A 20,029-nucleotide genomic window follows, 5' to 3' on the forward strand; every position below is an offset into this window, starting at 1 on the left:
AAAAAGGGTCTCGAGGTTTCCATTTTGGCAACATAGGCGACACGCATTTGTTGTCAAATTCGAAATCCTACTGTATTTAACAGATTTACTTTTTACAAATATATTGGCCAGAACTTTTTATATATACGACAATGAGGCTCACATTTCTTAATTTTTTATAAATAGAGGGGACTGTAGAAAAAAGTAATTAAACTAAGGTGCTGATAGTATCCAAACAGAATGAGACAAGGCGTGTATCAGCGTTCGATCCCCGTATCTCTCAGCTTGGGTAAAGAGGAACCGTACACAACTTCTTAAGCATTGCTTCAATAGCCCTCCCCTACCCAATTTTTCGCTCTTTCCCTTTCACGCCTTGTCCCATTCGGTTTGGATACTGTCAGCATCTTTGTTTCATCGCTTTCTTCTACCGTTCCCGCTGTCGGTTGTCAAAAACTACCAGTTTAATAAATTAATTATACGCCTGACCTCATTAAAAGTCAAAAACACGAGGTTGGTCACATTATTTTTTTCAGGACAAACTGAGATTTTTTTTATAACATTTTAAAATGGATATTTCTGGCAAAGAAACATATATTCTTTTGCTGTTTTTGCTCAGTGTATGCTCTTTTGGCAACAGCGCCTCAGCGAAACAAAATTCGAAAAGGGAGTTTACTGTGGAGTAAATTATTACATACAATATTGTTGAATAAAGTGTAGTTTTATATTTCTATTTATCGTGTTATAGAGCTGCAATGTCGTTAGTATTAAAAAGAGCGCTTTTTTTTGTTTCAAATGGGTTATCAGATCTTATAGCGCCATAAATATAAATGATAAAACTATACTTTCTTCAACAATATTGTAAATGTTCAACTCTACAATTGCCCCATACAGCACGTTTTCGAATTTCATTTCACTAAGGCGCTGCAGTTAAAGGAGCAAACAGAAAATAGACAAGTTGAAACCTGGTCACATCCCAGGGACGCTAATGATTGTGAATAGGAATATGATAATAATTTTTATAATATTTACATATGTACAGATAGAATAAAAATAGAACAAATATTATTAGACATTTTACCTTAATTCATGTGAACGAACATGTTTTAAGAACAAATGCAAATTCACAATCTTAAAGTTACAAATTTCGGAGTATCTATTTGGTTGAACTTTGGGTTTAAATCGGGTATAATAATTAAAATGCAGCTTCAAAGTATAAAAAAGTGAAAAATTATCTTTAAATACTAAATAAATAATACAAACAATGCATAAAATAAATCAATATAAAAAAATTAACACACTACCTTCCACCTATAATAAATCCAGAGATACAGATAATCATTTTGGCACAGACAGGCAGTAGTCCAATTCGAGCCTTTTAAGGCTAGGCTAGGCTAGGCTAGGCTAGGCTAGGGTTCTTGTTGTTTATAATATCTACAGAACGGTGAAACGACCGAAACCGTTCCACACGGGGCACAAACTAAAAACAAAGCGTGTCTCTGACAGTCAGTAGTAGTGCTAGGTGGTGGTGCAGGTTCACTACAAATATCACAACAATTTTAAGTACACACAAAACAATAGGCAAACCGAAAGAGGGAAGCGTGATTTTCTCTAGCAAACAAATTTTGCGGTACAACTACGCAGTTTTGTTTTTCTATTCTCACTACAGAGTTCTCGTTACATTGACCAGCTAATGGCCAGAAACTTATTTCCGATAGCAAGCAGTGATCAAACGCAAACGCCGGATAACATTATAACAGCATAAACATAAACATAGTCAACAGGAATAAATCGCACACTAAAAAACACACACAAACACTAGGCTAGCGTAAAGATTCGCTCTCGCGAGTGGAAGCAAAAAAACGAGGGGGAGAATGTGTACACAACAGTTTTGATAACGGTATGTATTCGAAAATCAATACTTCAGTATCTGAAACAGTAGCATTTTCGCTCTGCTGTTGTTGCTCTTTTCGTTCACTTTTCCGGCTGGATGCTCCACCAGAGGAGACAGATAGTAAAGCAAAAAAAAAAAAATACGCAAAATCACAGTATTAGTCTCGTCTCGTTTGGGGCGAGTTTTCACGATCGCTCGCACGCTCGCTCACTATTTTTGTTCGTCCGAAGTGCGGGCTATTATTATCCTTGCTTGAATGGGTGTCTTTGCACCTCGAATCACACGCTACGTCGTACTACACAAATGCATCACAGTCCAGTTTACGTCACTACAATTCTAAACGCACTCCAAAGAGTCTACAAAACAATGCAATTTTTCACGCACACACAGTCACTACACAGACGGATTCCGAATCACTTTTCGAGATAGGTTTCCCGAAACTTGCCGTACAGGGTGGTGGAGGGCAGCGTCGGTGGGTGGCAGGCGTTTTCCCGAATCATGGGGGGACGAAAAATCGATAAGCTCTTAACAACACACACGCTGCTGCTACTGCTGGGGGTCGTCAGGACCTTCGTTTTTTTATTGTTCCCTGCCTGAGCGGGGGGGTGGCTTTAAAACTTCGCAAAAATCCTCCAAAATATAGCACTTTCTTTCGATTAATTTTAAATATTTGCAAAAAATCACAGATCACAGTTCACTGGGAGCACTCTCTATCTAACGCGGCGGCGATTATGTTGTGTGCTCTCTCCAGGAATCGAATTACCACTATGAAACCGGCGACTTCGTTTCGCGTATCCTTCACACGGCTACACGGTGTTTGCAGGAAGGGTGCTGCTGCTGTTCGTTTCGTTTCAAGGTTCAGTTTTCACCGTTGCTCGTTCGGCGACATCCTTCGGCTAACTGAAGCGAACCCGAGGACTCGGGATGGCTTTTGTTCTACAGCTACACTACACACGGACTCGACTCGACTCGCTTGCTGTTTCTTCTCTCACGCGCGACGCTCAGGAGCTACGTCAGGCATGCGTTTTGCTTTACGTTCGGTTTACAACTGACAACAAAAACCAACTGGCTGGCTGGATAGTGCGGTGCCTATTTTCGGGGTTTGCCTTCCCGGCTGGCCTGGCCTAGCACTAATAGCGTCGTCGTCGTCGTATATGCTGCTGCTGCTGCTGGCTGCCACCGAGGGACAATGAATGGTCGTATAACAGGAATACGTGAAGCAAGCGAGTGAGCAAACGAAGAAAGCGCAAGGGGACGGATTGGGTACGGATCGATTCACCCAGAAGGACTTTTTGTAAGACAAATATTTTATAAAGGTCGAAAAAAAAACAAAGAGATTTGTTTAATTGCGCAAAAAATATGCGTTTTAAGTATTTTTACCTAAAATTTAATCGTGCAAACCAAATTAATTCTTTCTTTTCACATACACGTTATTATTTTCCATGCAAAATCCTACAAAAAGGAAGACAAAAATAATAGAAAAATTTTCTGGCGATTTTCGGAAATTTCATTGTTCGAATTTCCATTTCTGTTAGAAGCGTTAACTGCACCCGTACACTAATTTTTCGAATTTTTAGGCTGCAGAGCCCACCGGCAATTGATTTTATTTAAAAAAATGACGAATATCTTACTAACTATTTTTTTGCCACCTGATTTTTCATGCCAAGTTGCCAGAGATGGGGGGTGATAACTTTGAAAATAATTTGCAATGGGCTAATAGGGACGAATTAATATTGAAATCTTTGCTAAAATGATATTGATGGGTTATTCTTAGAAAATTATTCGACATTTTCCATTAATATTGGATTAAGAAAGAATTCTTTGTTTTTTGAAAAGCAATAGTCATGAACAACGATAAAAACCAACAAATGTTTAGACAACTTTCCAATCACAAACAATTTTTAACGTATTTAAACATTCGATATAAAATAATGCACGCAGTGTTTTACTAATATTGTTTCTTTCCACTTTCAAGCATTAAATTTAAAAAAATGTAGTAGAAACTCTAATATTTCAAACAATAAAAGCGTGTAGATTTATCACAACATGTATGCGTAGGTAAATAAAACAATTAAAGTAAATTTTTTTACGCGGTTAATTTTTTCGTCATTACTCAACACAACACTAAATTTCTATGGGTTTTTTTTTTTCATACGGTGCGTGTCGGAGATACCGAAATAAACTGAGCAAAAAAGAATTGACGTTACGAATACTGTAGTGGAAGCGTGATCAGCATTGGTCACTGGAATGTACGACAGTGTTGTTGCTGTTAGTGTACAACGTGATGCTCGAGTCATAAATGCCGAAAACACTAATAGTAACATGTGTCAGCTTTTAGATTATTTTATATACAGAGCCTTTTTATCAAGAGGTTATGCACTACACCGCATTAAAACAGCATTATCCAATGGATGATAAAACAATCTCGTAAAATAGACGTCAGTGTTCCTCGAATTCGTTACTTCGTAACGTTCCTCGTAGCAGTTCCAACGATAGCCGACGCTATATACGATAGCGATTGATCCACGAATCTCTACCGTTAACAAAGATGATGGGAGAAGTTGAATGTGAGGAGATAGCGAAAAGAGCAGCCCTAATGCTGCCAACGAAGTAGAACCCCCATAGCACCATACATACAAACGATAAAACTAGAGTTTCTTCAGCAATATTGTAGATAACAATCAACTCTATAATTGCTTGCGCATTGGGTTTATCCTCCCTTTAGTGGTTGCTCTACTATAGCCACCTGGTTCCTCATGACAGTCCTGTTCTCAATTACAGCCATCCCTAGCACCGCTGGCCACTGCACTATAAGAGTGACTTTTTGCACTGTCAAGTGGCTTCTTTGGATAATATGGATTCAGCCCGAAGGAAGGGTAATAAGTGGCCAGAGAATAAACCCATGCTAAAGTCAGTTTGACATCGAATAGATTCTACTAAGATTCAAATTCAGGTTTGGTTCCTAACAACACACTCAATCTCTTGGGTCATTTTCTCAGTAGTTAGCACCTAGATAGGTATTTACCAAGGAGCTTCCAGTCTTCATCGAAGATCCAGTTAATTCGTTGCTGTAGAAAATCTTCTGCGGTGGCAACGTAGCCTTCGAGGTCGATTACAACGTAAACGTCCACTCGTAAACGGTACCTCGAATCATGTTTTTTTTTTTTTTTTTCAATTTCTAATTCCCGTCGTAGTAAGTAAAGCCATTCTAATTTTTATCATTAGTGGATGGATTTAATGAATACTCCAAAAGTTCTTGTGCTGATTAGACTAAAACACACTTACCTTCCGATCCATGAACTTTGAAATCACTGAAAAGCGATTATTAAAGCATATTATTGAAATTAGGTAACTGACTTTATTTCTTAAATTCGTCGTACAGTTTTAAAATCCGTCCATCAAAATTTTTCATCGACCGAACTCAAAATCACAACAATGTTTACGAAGCTAACGGGCATGTATTTGTGTAGGATGGCATGACAAATGTTATTCTGCAAAATTTCTGCAGGTCAGGCAAGTTTTCCTGGCTGTAGAATAACGACAATGCTTTGTGTGAGTTATTTTCATTTATGAATGACGGAAATTAAAACGATTAGTCGACATTTTCTTCTTCGTCGCACGAAAAGCGTAGGAAATTTGGTTGCTAGGACTTCTTTAATGATAAAAAGCATTTAAATAGATCTCAGCTCACTTTGATTGATCGCGTATGATAGACAACAAACTAAAATATTAGGGAATAACTAGTTTTGCATTGTGTGTCATAAAAATGCTGATATTTTTTAATAATTTGTGTTGGATAGGACGGGGGAATAGGCAATTGCGACGAAGCAGCAACATACCCCTTATTGATTATACGGGCAGTCTAAAAGTTAGAGCTTATAAATCTTTAAACTTAATTCGACGGTGATTCCACACTCTTTCCCACAACAGCAAATGGTAACAACAGTGAAAATCGATGCAAGATGCGAAAAGTGGTGGTAGTGGTGCTGGTGGTTGGTATGGGGTAAGTATGCAACTGTGCGGCTCGCAGCCAGTCAGTCAGTCAGTGTGCGTAAAGGGCGAATGAGCGGAACCAGGGGAAGAACTCCAAAAACATTCGGACGCCTCGCCTCGGTCGGTCGGTCGGTCGTAAAAGCGGTAGCAGGCCTCGCGGTAGCGGCGATGATGATGATGATGTCTGTTGCAGAACGCAGCAAATAGAGCACCGAGATGGAGGTTCTGCTGTGGCCACCGGGCTTATGTAGGGGCTAATGGGCTAATGTTTTCTTGCAAGGTGGTAAAAAAATCTTTACAGAATTTTAAAAATAGACATTACATTTCAAATTAAGCAAAAATTTGAAATAGTGAAGCCCGAATTTTTGATTGACACCTTAATCTCTATTCAAGGAAGGCATAAAAATAAACAATGTAAAACAAGGTAGGTGCAACCACTCCATCGGTCCTTATCGGAGCATAAAGCATAAACCGAGCAGATGCTTCTGGTCAACGATTCACTAACCACCAATCGGAGCAGTTTCGCTCCTTGTGGTTAGAGAGCACCAAACACGCGGATGGATGTAAGGTAAAAGTATAGTAGATTCAACCAATAATGTATAATGTAGCACAGCACGAGTGCAATGAAATGAAAACGAAAACTGTGCAGAAAAAAAAGAAAGAAAATGATTACGAGCAGAGTTTTCCACCAGCAGAGGAGGATTGTTGTTATTGTTGTATAGAAACATAGGTTCACAGTAGGAATGTAGAAAATTTTTAGAGCAACTGTATAGTAAAGGAATCCCTTGAAAAGCTGATGAAGGGATTTTTTCTCTTCATATTTACCACCTTTTGTGTGATGATGAAATAATGTGCTGCAGGGAATGATGTTTTTCTGGTGCATAGAATGGTTTGGTTCGTTGTTTGGTTTGTTTGAAATTCTTCAGATGCGTACTTCTAATTTAAAAGTTCAGTTTTAAGTTGCATATAAAATGAGTATTATTTTTGGCATATTAAGTCGGATTAGCATTTTCATTTTCCCGCAATGCATAGGACTTGCCGGTTTTTACCGTAATAAAATGCTTATGGCAGCTTAAAACAATATTTACCTCGAAGATATAGCCGGATGAATGTCAGCTGAGCTTTGCCATTGGAGACAGACATCGGGAGATCGGCCTGGTTGGTTAGCCTGGTCCGAAGACGACGAGCCTTAGGGCAGCAAGGGAAACCACTTTTAATGTCCCTTCAAACAAGGATTTGGATGGGCAGCAAAAAGCTAATAAATATTATCTTTACCCTGCTGAAGCAGTTGCTAGACCATGTACGTGCAAATCGGAGTCGGTGGAGTGAGCAGGCAAATTTCCAACCATCAACCGTTCTGCCTAAACATGATCCAGTGAACGGGCGTGTCTGGGAGAGGAGTCAAGTGCGGCACGAAAACGACGAGATTCATAAATAGCAGTGAAAATAAACCTGGAAGAGAAAATCCGTCCCTAAAAATTTGCAGTTTGGTGTAGGGCCATTAGAGGAACGTGAACAGTACGCATGTGTGATAACATTTATGTGTGTCGCTTCTGTCGAGGAATTTGATATTTGCATTACAACTTAAGCTAAATTGTAAAGGTTTATGTCTATTGTTTGGAACTGGTTAGTATCGTGCTCGAATTAAATGATGACTCGAAAAATGTTTGTTGTTTAAATTTGCATTTCAGTTCAATGTTATTGTGGAAAATGGTAAAAGAAAATTTGAGCAAAATGAAAAGCACATTAGCACGTGAATCCTTTTAAAGAAAGTTATTAAAGAACTCATTCCTCTCGTGATTAAACCAGTCCAAGCATTGGATAATCACTTCACAGCAAGATTTTTCACGAGACATGCGGCGCGATTTTCCACCATGGTGAAACGTAAATGCATCCTCAGGGGAGCACTTTCATTAACCACCCGTGCCGTGGTGGCGCAGCTTCACAGCCGAATTCTGTCGTCGACGCGGACGACGACGATGTCGGACGTCGCCTCGGAGTGGGTCGAGCGAATGCCAAAAATATGACGCTCACACTGGGGCACATTTCATGCTGGGCTGGGCGGAAGTCACTACGGCTGGACTGTGGTACTGGCTGGATGGATGGGGTTCAGAGATCATTAACCTTTTCCGCTTCCTTAAGATAGCAAGTAGAAGACATTTCGGTAATTAGAAGGCCGGCTGCCCTGCCTTGCTTAGTGGTGGTGGAGAGAAGAGTGAAATTTTAATTGAACAATCCATTAAGAGCGGCGGCTTCTGATGGGAAGGAACATAAACCGGAATCGGATTATGACTGTCGAAAGTAATAACTGAGGGTACTCTTTATCGGAAAGGAAATTTTTATCGGGTAGTTTCATCACATGCTTGGGTAGAATTATTAATTAATATTATTATTTAATAGGACGATGCGGAGTCTTCGCGGGTGTTCCAAACTTTTTGAGCGTTCGAATAATGCACAAAAATGGAATTCAGTGTAATAAAGAAGATTGAAATTAGAGGTAGTAGAATTTTACTAAAAATTAAAGAAATAAAAAAACAACGAAACATGATCTGATGCAATAAAAAATCGATTATCAAGAGAAGATAGAATTGAGTAACAATTAAACAGAGTCCTTATTAAAATTATCCACAATCATGTAAAATTTGAAAATAAATGAAAATACTTTCACTTCAAATTAAGATAGACATTTCTCGTCTAACTCTCTCACACCTTTTACCTCTTCTCTGTTCCTTGGTTTCCCTTTTCCAATCCCGTATTTCCACTTTTTATTCCGTTTTTTCCTCTGTTTTGTACCGTTTTCTTGGTTTTTGGCGTAATTTTTCTTCTTTTTCTCAGTTTTGCTTTTTATGCCTGGCATTTGATGTTTCATTCGGTTTTTGTCACAAAGCAAAGCCTGAGTGCTACATTCCATTATTTGGAAACTTGACCTGCTAATTTAATTTGACAGACTTCGCAGCCAGACAGACAAGACAATTGCGTGTTTTTCATATATTTTGTCGTCCGTTTTCCGTCCTTTCTCTGTCCCTTTTCGTTTACAGTTTTCATCTCTTTCTAGCTAATTTTATCTTCTTTTCTTCTCGTTTTTTGTCTTCGTCTGTTTTTCCTCTTTAATATGACCCGTATTCTTTTTTTTCAGTCACGTTTATTTTATTTTAGCTCCCTTTCTCCCCCTTTTCTCTTTTTCTCCGGTTTTTCTTTTTTATCTCCCGATTTTTTGGTTTTTTCCTCTCCAGGTTTACCTTTTTTTAGTCCGTTTGTCCTATTATTCTTTTCTTCTTTTTCTGTTCAATTTTTCCATTCCCTTTCCGTTTTGTCCCATCTTTCTCTGTATATTCATCTTTAGAGAACATTAGAAACACAAACATTTCCCACGGACGATATCCAAACCAAACCCACATAAATTCCCACACGCCTAATAAGACATTCCTAGAACAATTTACCACTCAGCAACATTCTCAAAATCAAACAAAATTTCATATACTTTTTTATGAAGTTCAAGTACGTAATGAAAACATACTTGATTTCAGTGTATAGAAAGTAGTGATAAGTGAGTGAAGTGAGAAAATAGGACAAAATTTTCAAGTGCATAACTCAGTTCAATACTTCTTACTATAGACATACTTTTCTTCTCATGATTTTATCTTCTTATAAATCTATCTTCTTCATAAAATCTATCTATTTTACGAAAAGATATTTTCTATTTTCTATTACATTCTCTCATGACCAATCATACTTAAATAATATATGATATATAATGCCACGTTTCAATAACATACCATAACACCGCTAGAAAATAAGTTAGTCAATTAAAAGTGAATCTTTGGCGTGACATAGATGAATTCTTTTATGAACATTGTATTTTTTTAATTACTTCTGATGACCAGTTGCAGATTGTGCAACATACGTGATATGGCGACCGGGACAGCACTCGAACCTGTAATCTTTGGATTTCCCATTTTCCTCGTATCCTCTACCGGTTTTCCGTTTCCTCTACACAAGGTTCGTTTTCCGAATCTTGTTTTTCTTTTTTGTTTTGTTTTTCGGTTTTTTCTTTCATTACCCCTCATATTTAGCCCCCTTTTTTCTCTAATCTTATCTCGTTAACTCGTTTTCTGTTTTTTCGTTTTCGTTTGCTCCATTTTTCCCCTTATTAAGTCTTGCTATTCTTCTTTTTCTGTCACGTTTTGTTTTTCTTTTCCGTTTCCTCCCGTCCTCCCGTCTCATTTTTTCTCTCCATTTTCCTCTTTATCTGTTCTCGTTTCTCAATTTTCCAGAACCCGTTTGTGCTGCTTTTCTTTTCCACCTTTGCTATCCCGACGTTTCTCCTTTTTTGATCCGTTTTTCTCTTTTTCTGTTAAGTTTTTTTTTAAATTTTCCTTTCTTTTCCTACGGTTCCTTCTTTACTCCTCAGTTTTCCCTCCTTTTTCCGTCCTGCCATCACTTTGTTTGTTTTGCTTTGTTTGCCTCCCGTTTTTCCAGTTTTCTTCTTGACGTTTCACTTTTTTCGTGCCAGTTTTTCTTATTTTTGGAACGAAGGGTTCACGTAGAACTACCAATGCAAGTAATCGACAATTTTGACAGTTTGAAAATGTTCAGCAGTTTGTTATGCAAATTTATAATTTACTGTATTGTCATAAATACCCTAAAACATTCATGTACATTTGACACATTTCAGCGTTACGGGACACAATTAGCAACAAATCCCTTAACTTTTATTAGCAAAAATACTTCTAACGATTGGATTGTAAGTATATTACATAGGAAGCGCTTGGAACGGGTGGTCCACGCTTTCTTCCTATCACTTAATTTTAACCCTCCGTTACTCGCGCTGTTGTATTTTGTAGAACGCCTGTGAACCGTTAACTTTATCTCGGTATATCTCGGGATTCCTCCAATAAAGAAAATTACTGTTTTCAGCAAAGTTGATCCGCAAACCAAGATCTTTCAAACGGTGGAATGAATTTCATAAGTTTTTCATCAAGTCAAGTAATTGTCATTTTTCAGGCTGCTGCCAAGAACTGGCTGCGTTAGTATGAGATTAGATTAGATTAATTATAGATTAGTTATAGACGGTCCAAGTTTGTTACACTTTCCAATAAAAGCCACAATGTTTTTTTTTGGTTTAACGCAAAATGAGCGGACTAGATCTCGCGAAATTTCGCTTGTACCGAATCGAATGAAACTGATCAAAATTTACCATTTTTTCTGGTGTGGAATCATCACTGCGACCAGTATTGGTGATCTATTGTGATAAAGCCCGGGTGTTTGATCTTTGATGTAATCAGCACTGCATTTCTTTTAGCAATAATCGTAAATTAGTGGGCGACAAATTTAAACTTTTTTAAGCGTGTTCCAATATGTTGGATTTACCTTTCTTTCAAAGTTAGCTCCAATTTATCCATCTTACTCCTTAATGCCAGTTATGTCTCCGAGCACAGCCTTTTCTGGCGAGGCTAATCAATATATTTAACTATGAGAATGACTTTTTGCACTGCCAAGAGGCTTCATCGGGGTAATATAGAATTTAGCACGAAGGGTAATGTCACATTGACATCGAGTGGCTTGATTCTACTAAGTTTCGAACCCACGACCATTCACTTGTCAAAGCCGACTCGCAAAGACCATAGGTTTAACTGTAGTTCAATGGTAGTCTACCATTAGTCCCAAGGTTAATTCTGAACGATTTCATTAAATTAGGGTAAACACGAACATTCGCGAAATTTCGCACAGACGTACAGATCACTAAGACAAATTATTTCAACCTCCTAACTATCAGTAATTTAAGTCTACTATTTGGCACCCGATTTTTTCGAAAGAAAAGTTATTTTGATGACAAAACTGATCAGGGGTGTGGCCAGGCTGGATGCAATCCGGAAGTTCAAAGTTTTTAATTTAATGGCCCGGTATTTCTAGTACTAAGTGGTAGACTGATTGCGTAAAAATATATCCGGTCTGAAGCTGAATCAAGCATTTGGTTATTTGATGTTTACGTTACTTTATTAGGAAACTAATACAAATATGAACAAACAATTGTAATTATTTCATTTTCATGACAACTTATTTCACCTACATGTCCCCTACATGGTCGTGACAATTTTTTTATTTCAGAATTGGAATCATTAGACTTATTTTAACACTACTTTTATATGTTGGAATTTGGAAACTAAGGAAGTGTCTGACGCGAAGAATGATTAATAGGACGAACCGGAAAATTTCGATGTAGACCAAAAATATAACGGTGCCTATGACAGGTGGGGCTAACACCCACGCTCTTTCGGTTGGTACCCGAATGTTTTACTAACTAAACTACTGCCGCCAGTTATATGGTTAAGTGTTAAATCAGACCGGACCATGTCCCAAAATATAAAAAAATGAGTTAATGACAGCAAACGATCAAGAATTTTCTAAGCTACATTCTACTCTAATCAAACTACATAAATGTTGCAAACAGCCAAACAGAGTTATGAGATGGTTCTGAACGATTGATAGGTATAAACCATACAGAGCAGCAAGCTTTGAACACGTTTTTCTCGAAATCAGAGTTTAATCACTTGGTTCGATCTGACTTAACACCGACCATATTAGGTAGTGTAATATCTAATTTTGTCTTTTTTTTCTAAAATAGTTTACGTCATAACCGCATATAGTCATATACACGTAAATAAAAAAGACCAATTTTATAACGATCCGATCAGGGAAACTGGATGAAAATAAGCGCATTTAAGTTCGTCCTGCGGAACAAACATGACGTGATAAGACACTATTGCTATAAACTCATGATTTTCGAAGTTCATGTACCTTTTTCTCAGAAAATATATAACGTATTGAATCTTTTGAAACTTTTTTTTGTTTTGTTGCTTGGTTGAATGTGAGGAGAAGGCTTTTTTCTTTACTGACTCACAACAATAAATCTGAATAATGATCACATTACTTCGAGTTCTACATTATTAGCCTCAAGATTTACCATCATTCTCGACCGATGACTCACCTGCAAAGAGAAACAAAAGAAAAACATATGTTAGATGCTATTATGAAACCGTTACACTTAATTACTAATAACGATAAAATATGCTGCCAACAAAATTCGATTAATAAACCCTAGCAGATCCTCGATCTGTCTTCAAAAATCAATTATCCCATCAATCCCGAAACCCAAATGACCCTTTTCCATCGGGTCCAGGACCTCAACCGAACACGAAAAAGGACGACCCGTGTCATCGTGTAACCGCCGAGAGGTCCATAAAAACAGTCATTTCATAGTAGGACCCAAAAACGAATCATTAATTTCTAACCTAATCGCGCTCGACGATAACCTAGCAGATAGACCGTGCGAGCTCGTCGCCTATATCTGCTGGTTGCCGGGCCTCGGAACGGGAGTAATCTCAATTATCTGCTGCTGTTGGCAAGCGTCGTATCATCATCTTGATGATGGAATGATCCTATATGGACAGCACACCAGATTCCCGTGGAGAGCCTCGGGAGCAGCCTACGGAGAAGCAAACGATTAACGCTGCTCATTCAGCTTCTTGGATCCAGCTTGAATTCGGGGTCGGACCACCCAAATCGCGCTGCGCGCCGTCATTCGTTCGACCATTCGTGAAGGTTGTCTGCGTTGTCGGTATGTCCACACTGTCGGAGAGGGCTTGATTTACGGTCTGAAGTTGGGGTCGATCAGTTTTTGTTTAGCACTTTTGACGATTCTATTTTGTCTATAAACATTGAGACGTTCTACAACCTTTTGGGGCTATGAATCTCACCTGTCTCCATAAAGAAAGAATACCAATTTTTCATTCAAAAGCTGTGAAGTGCAACTTGTATATAATCGATGTTAATTGATGTTCTCATTTTTCGAAAAAATTGGACCACCCACACCGTGATTGGCTTGGTATTTTTGTTCAGTCGATTTAGAAGGCCCAACAGTGGGTATAAAATCCCACCCACTTGCAGACTCAAGTTGCAAAACATGTTGAAAATTTACGACAAAGCCCCTTGAAAACGAGTCTCGTTTTAGCATTGAAAATGGATTGCCTAGCTGACGAGACAACAAATCATCGGCGGTAAATTGGCCTCCGGGAGACTCATGTCTCCATCACACCAACAACAGTCAAAGGAGGACCTTCACGCTTTGACGTAGGCCGAGATTATGACATATTTATGCAAAACGGGACGGGAGAATCCCGACCGGAGGACAATTTGGCACCGGCAGCGGCAGAACTGAGCGACTCTGCATGTCGCCACAGCACACAGCAGGTCCTGTGGCACAGCGGGCGGCAGCAGTCAGCTGCCGGTCAAAGTCGACAAAAACACGACCGGGAACGGGAACTACGGGATTGTCTGCAAATATTTTGACCTGCTTTGTGGTGTGACTGACGGTCGGTGTCGTCGTTCGATAGGATGCCAATCCGATTGCGACAGAAGAGGCTGCTGCAATTAGTTCTTGCTAACCGGGAGGACTGTTTTGCCGCGAGGCAGGCCGACAGGCAGACACAGGCAGGCAGCAGAAAAAAGGGTCCTTCCAATATTTACGGCAAATCGTCCTTGTTTCCGGCTTTTTCGCTCGCTCTCTAAGGCTGCCTCGGGCCTTTGGCTATGCTCTCAAGGGGTTCTTCTGCTATGTTGATCGAAGGAGTATGTTTTTAACGAGATTTATCGTGCAATTTTGGGATGGCTGCGCGATTAGTTAGGCTAGTTTATGAGTGCATTTTTCTGTCTAGTCGAAAAAATTATCTTCGACTAGCCTGCGGGACGATGACGATGCGAAGCGGATTTTTGATTGTTATGTTTGGGAATGCTTTTGGGCTGCAATCGTCCAAAATGTATTTATGGTGTTTCTTGTTTGTTACGGTGATAAGATTAGGATGCTAGCAAACAGTGTGAGATTGAGAACATTATTCTATCTACACTCTGCTGATGGTTGCTTGTTTCAAACAGATCAGCCGAGAAGAATTTGCTTTAAGCTTGAAAGTGTTCACTAAAATGCAATTGCGTCTTTAATTTTGTGGAATCAAATAAATTCACAATGAAAGTTTCATTTAACAATACAAAAAATGTCTACTGGAATAATTATGAATTCACATTCAACTGGAATTCATATATGAGACCAAAGTAAGACAAATCTTAACCTTGTTCCATCTGTAACAAAAACCAGACCCCTGACAGGACGTCATGTTTTCGTAGCAAGGATCGCAGTTCTTTCCAAAAATGCTTTACATAAAGATACACTATTCGTGAAACACAAGCTCCGCAGTTGACAGTGGCAAGTTAGCATATAAATGTAAGCGCAGATTGTATCCAAGACAAGAATCAGTTACGTAGTTGCATCTCATTGAGTTACATAGCGTTAGAGGTACATTTAGGTGTTTTGGTCAAACATTCCGGTTATCTTCGTTGCAGTGAATTTGCATACACTTTTTTTTCGCCGAAATTATAAAAAATTAGATAATAGGGCTACAGCCATTATAAGCAATATTATAATTGAAATTGAAGCTTTTTTGCATACATTTTGAAACAGAAAAATAAGAAAACCGAAATAAAATATTTGGCTTCAGTTATTTATGCTTACTGACTCTACCTCGAAATATAGGGTGGAATTGATTACCAAAGAGTTTGGTTTCGCTCGGTTCATGGCTTTGATTATTTATGGTGTGATTTCAGATTCTAATTGTAGTTGGCCGGTCGGCTGCTGATGTTCCCTACGACGAGACAAGCAAGTATAACACGGTTAATGCCAGAACTAATAACTTTGGCAGCTTTAAATCGCAGTTTCTCTCAGTCTTATCGTTGCAAAGAGCAATGCCGAATCTAAAGTACATATAATGCTTGTAGATACATAAATTACTGCAGTTTATAACAATAAAACTACCTTGCAGAGAGGCCAATAGTTAGTATTCAGCAGCCAGCAACCAGTAAGCAGTAGCCACTTAGCCAGTAGCCGATAACCAGTAGCTAGTAACCAGTAACCAGCAGCTAGTAGCAAGTAGCTAGCAACCAGCAGCCAGTAGCTAGTAGCCAGCAGCCAGTAGCCAGTAGCCAGCAGCCAGTATCTAGTAACCAGCAGCCAGCAGCAAGTAGCTAGTAACCAGTAGCCAGTCGTCAATAGCCAATAGCTAGCAGCTAGTAGCCACTACCCTGTAGCCTACACAGGAGCCAGTAGCCAATAGCTAGTAGCCAGTGAGAGGACGCTACTGTAATACTGTCAGCCTAGTGTATCGTCTTAACGTCCGTAAAAGAGAAGCGTAGATTTCAGAACTAAAACTACTCATCACGATAATTATGATTTTGAAAAGCAAAAATGTCTTGCCTGTGTATTTTATTTCCCAGATCAAAAATGACTATAATCAAGGAATTTTAAATTTAGCACTTCGACTGTGAAATTGAATATTCTTCAGTTTACAGGCTGTCAGTATATGAAGAAATACGAACGAATTTCTTACTCTTACTGACATTTTGACAATGTTTGCAGCATGAAAGTGAAAAATGAAAGTACACTCAAACGAAGCACAAATTTTGATTTTAATGCAAAATTAATCACTCAGAGCACCTAAGAAAGAATTAGGTCCCAGATACTAATATCCAATCAAAAATATTTACAAAACTCAAATAAAGCATGCAAATTACTTACGAGAAACGTTGAGTTTAAACATTGTGTCTATGTTTTCACAATTTTCCTGCATATTTGTTTTCCAATAATTTTGCTGAGTTGCTGTGTTACTGTCTCTTCGTTCCGCTTTCGTTAATTGTTCAATTGGTATATCTCTCTGATGTCCGTGACAGAGAATCTTGAATTTCGTTTGAAAAATGCATGGGTTTTGGTAGGTTTCTTATATGGAGGCTGCCGTCGTTTTATTTGGATTTCGAAATAGTATTGGACGTTGAGTGTTGGCTTTTATAGCATCGCCCAAAAAAAATCAGAGTGGTTATGCACAAGACACGACCGCATAGGTGACGTAGGACTACGTAAGTCTCTTTGTAGCGATAGCAGGTTGTATTCATGTATGTAATAATACGATTCTTCATGTATACAACCTACATACGCAACGTTTATCAAAGTAGTAACATTGTATACGTTTAATCCACAACCGATTTTGGAGTTATATCCATGAATTGATTGAATCTATTTTATTAAAATGAATCGAAGTCACACTAAACCAAACAGTAAATAAATTTTCATGACCTGTTTCTACGTTAAATAGTGCTTTTCCTCTGATAATCGGTAGACGGTACGTGCGAGTTTTCCAAAAGCTGCCTGCCCGATGTTTCGCAAGCTAGGTGCTTGCCAATCAATGCCAATGTGTCGCCAATCAAAGCCGCTGGCTGACCGACTGACAACGATGTGCACTGTAAGGCGAACAATTTTTCAAATACAACCTTTAAAATTATGCCACGGATGAGACTCGAAAACTGCCTGTCCGAAGTGTCGCAAGCTAGCTGCTTGCCGATGTGTCGCCAACGAAACCCGCTGAACGAATAACGATGCGCAGTAAAAGGCATAGCAGCCAAAACCATACCGTTCACTGCCGGATGAGTCGATGGCGTCTCGCTTGGTGAATTTGGATGTCGTCGTTGGAGAAGCTGCAACAGCTGAAGCTCAACAATTTTCGATCGGATTCTATAGGGCGTAAATTAAATACAATCATAAGGAAGCTTGACCCATAGCTCATATCGTATATATTTCCGTCATCCGTGGTAGGGAAGCACTGACGTGGGAAGGCAAAAATATGAAAATAATTCAATTTTTCAATGACGCGCATTGAAAATCGATCGGGAAATCACTGAGCTATTAGCGTTCAAAAACTGACCAGTTTTCGTGAAAGATTTTTTGGAATGACACCCTATACCAGCTACTTTTCTGAAAGACGTAGTCCTACGTCAAAATAACCATAGCACGAAGATAAAAATTATTGTAACAGTAGGATACAAAATACAGTAAAAACAATAAAACTTATCGTCAGAAAAGATAACCAAACCATCAAACTTATTGTAGCTCACCATAACTATTATGGTTTTGAAAGATTCTCTCATAAAAATGACGGGTTGTTAAGTATATTAACGATAAAAAAATATATTTTTTCGCGAACAAAAATTTTCATTTACAGTGAAAGTTATCGTCTTTTTATGTTAATTTTTTTAAGCGAAAAAACAAAATATAATTAAAAGAGGCAGTAAATTTGTGCTGAAATATGGTCAATTCTATTGCTTAAAATAAGAAACAAAAATACGAGAAAAAATTAAATTTGAGCACTTTTACAATAAATTTCCCATAGGTTTCATTGTCCAATGTAATTTTTTTTCCGGGCGGTCATCCCCATTTTTGCCATTGGTGAACTAATCACTGCGACCAGTACCGTTACTCTATTGTGACATCATCCGAATGTTTGCTGTACATCCGGGCCTTAAATTTCTTTTTGCAATAACTGCTATTGAATGAGTGTTATGCTTATTACTAATTTTATCGGGTGCTTGTGTGTAGCCGTCCTTGCTCTACTTTTCCCATTCGTTTCCCACTTCCATTACTATCTCCAATTATAGCCATCCCTAGTGAGGATTCATTGCGTTCCTCTGACCAGTACACCTGACTATAATAGTGACTGTTGGAACTGTCATAAGGCTTCATCGGAGTAATCTAGACCGTCAAAAGCAAGGGTCCTGCTTCTGAGAGCAAACCCATGCTAAAATCATTTGACATCGAATAGCCCAATTCTAGCCCATGACCACTCGCTTGTCAAAGTAGACTCGATACCCGGAAAAAAAACCATAGCAAGAAGATAAAAGATATTGTAACAGTAGGATACAATATACAGTAAAAACCATAAAACTTATCGTCAGCAAAGATAACCAAACCATCAAACTTATTGTAGTCCACTATAACTTTCACGATTTTGAGAGATCTACCATAAAAATGACGGGTTGTTAAGTATCTTAACAATAAAAATCTATTTTCGCGAACAAAGATGTTCGTTTAAAGTAAAAGTTATTGTTCTTTTATGGTAATTTTTTAAGCGAAAAAACAAAATATAATTAAAAAGGGCCGTAAATTTGTGATGAAATATGGCCAATTCTAATGCTTAAAGTAACAAACAAAAATATGAACAAAATTTGAATTTGAAACACTTTTACAATGAATGTACCATAAGTTTCAATATTCATAATAAAAACTGCTGTAGATGCAATGTTTCTACTACAAAATTGATTCTAAATTTTTTTCGGGTAATATTTACTGATTAATTAGTGTATTATCGTAATACGTTCCTAGTAGAATTAGAAATTTCTAGAATTATGAAAAAGCACATGTATTTCGAAATCAAGTGTAAGAAAACCTGAATTTTTCCGAAAAAAAGCGATTTATTTTCAGTATGTATTTTATTAGTTCAATTTGGATACTAAATAAGATTGCCAGCTATATGCCAGCTAAAATAAATCCAGGTCGGATTCACTTACCCGCGGACTTGAATTATCCGAGGATTCGATTACCCGGGCGAAAGAAAAATTTTTTTTTTAGATGATTTATTTTCAACGTAGAGTTTTTTTCTGATTCCCGTCGTAATAAGTAAAGCCATTCTAATTTTCATCATTTGTTGGATGGATTTAATGAATACTCCAAAAGTTCTTGTGCTGATTTGACTAAAACACACTTACCTTCCGATCCATGAACTTCGAAATCGCTGAAAAGCGACTATTAAAGCATATTAATGAAATTAGGCAACTGACTTTATTTCTAAAATTCGTCGTACCGTTTTAAAATCCGTCCATCAAAATTTTTCATCGTCCGAACTAAAAATTACAACAATGTTTACGAAGCTAACGAGCATGTATTTGTGTAGGACGGCATGACAAATGTTATTCTACAAAATTTCTGCAGATCAGGCAAGTTTTCCTGGCTGTAGAATAACGACAATGCCTTGCGTGAGTTATTTTCATTTATGAATGACGGAAATTAAAACGATTAGTCGACATTATCTTCTTCGTCGCACGAAAAAACGTAGGAAATTTGGCTGGTAGGACTTCTTTAATGATAAAAAGCATTTAAATAGATCTCAGCTCACTTTGATTGATCGCATGTGATAGACAATAAACTAAAATATTAGGGAATGCATTTTTATCTGCGAACAACCTGAACAACAACACTAGGATACAAGTCATCATCATTAAAACCTGGAGGTCAATTTG

At 38.1% G+C, this 20,029-nt stretch overlaps 1 protein-coding gene across 8 annotated transcripts in view; it reads right to left on the minus strand.

Moving 5' to 3' along the window:
- LOC128734391 (IQ motif and SEC7 domain-containing protein 1) overlaps window positions 1–20,029 on the minus strand; it is a 221,057-nt gene that overhangs the window by 47,647 nt on the left and 153,381 nt on the right. The window contains exon 1 of one of the 8 annotated variants that reach the window (XM_053828573.1): window positions 1,281–2,414. The exons of the other annotated variants lie outside the window; for them this stretch is intronic. Within the exon in view, the coding sequence (XP_053684548.1) occupies window positions 1,281–1,318 (38 nt within the window). The 5' untranslated portion in view covers window positions 1,319–2,414. Of the gene's footprint in view, window positions 1–1,280; window positions 2,415–20,029 lie in introns of those variants that run through there. 8 annotated transcript variants of the gene reach the window in all.

Source organism: Sabethes cyaneus, chromosome 2, assembly GCF_943734655.1.
Source record: "Sabethes cyaneus chromosome 2, idSabCyanKW18_F2, whole genome shotgun sequence".
NCBI classification, from domain to species: Eukaryota; Metazoa; Arthropoda; class Insecta; order Diptera; family Culicidae; genus Sabethes; species Sabethes cyaneus.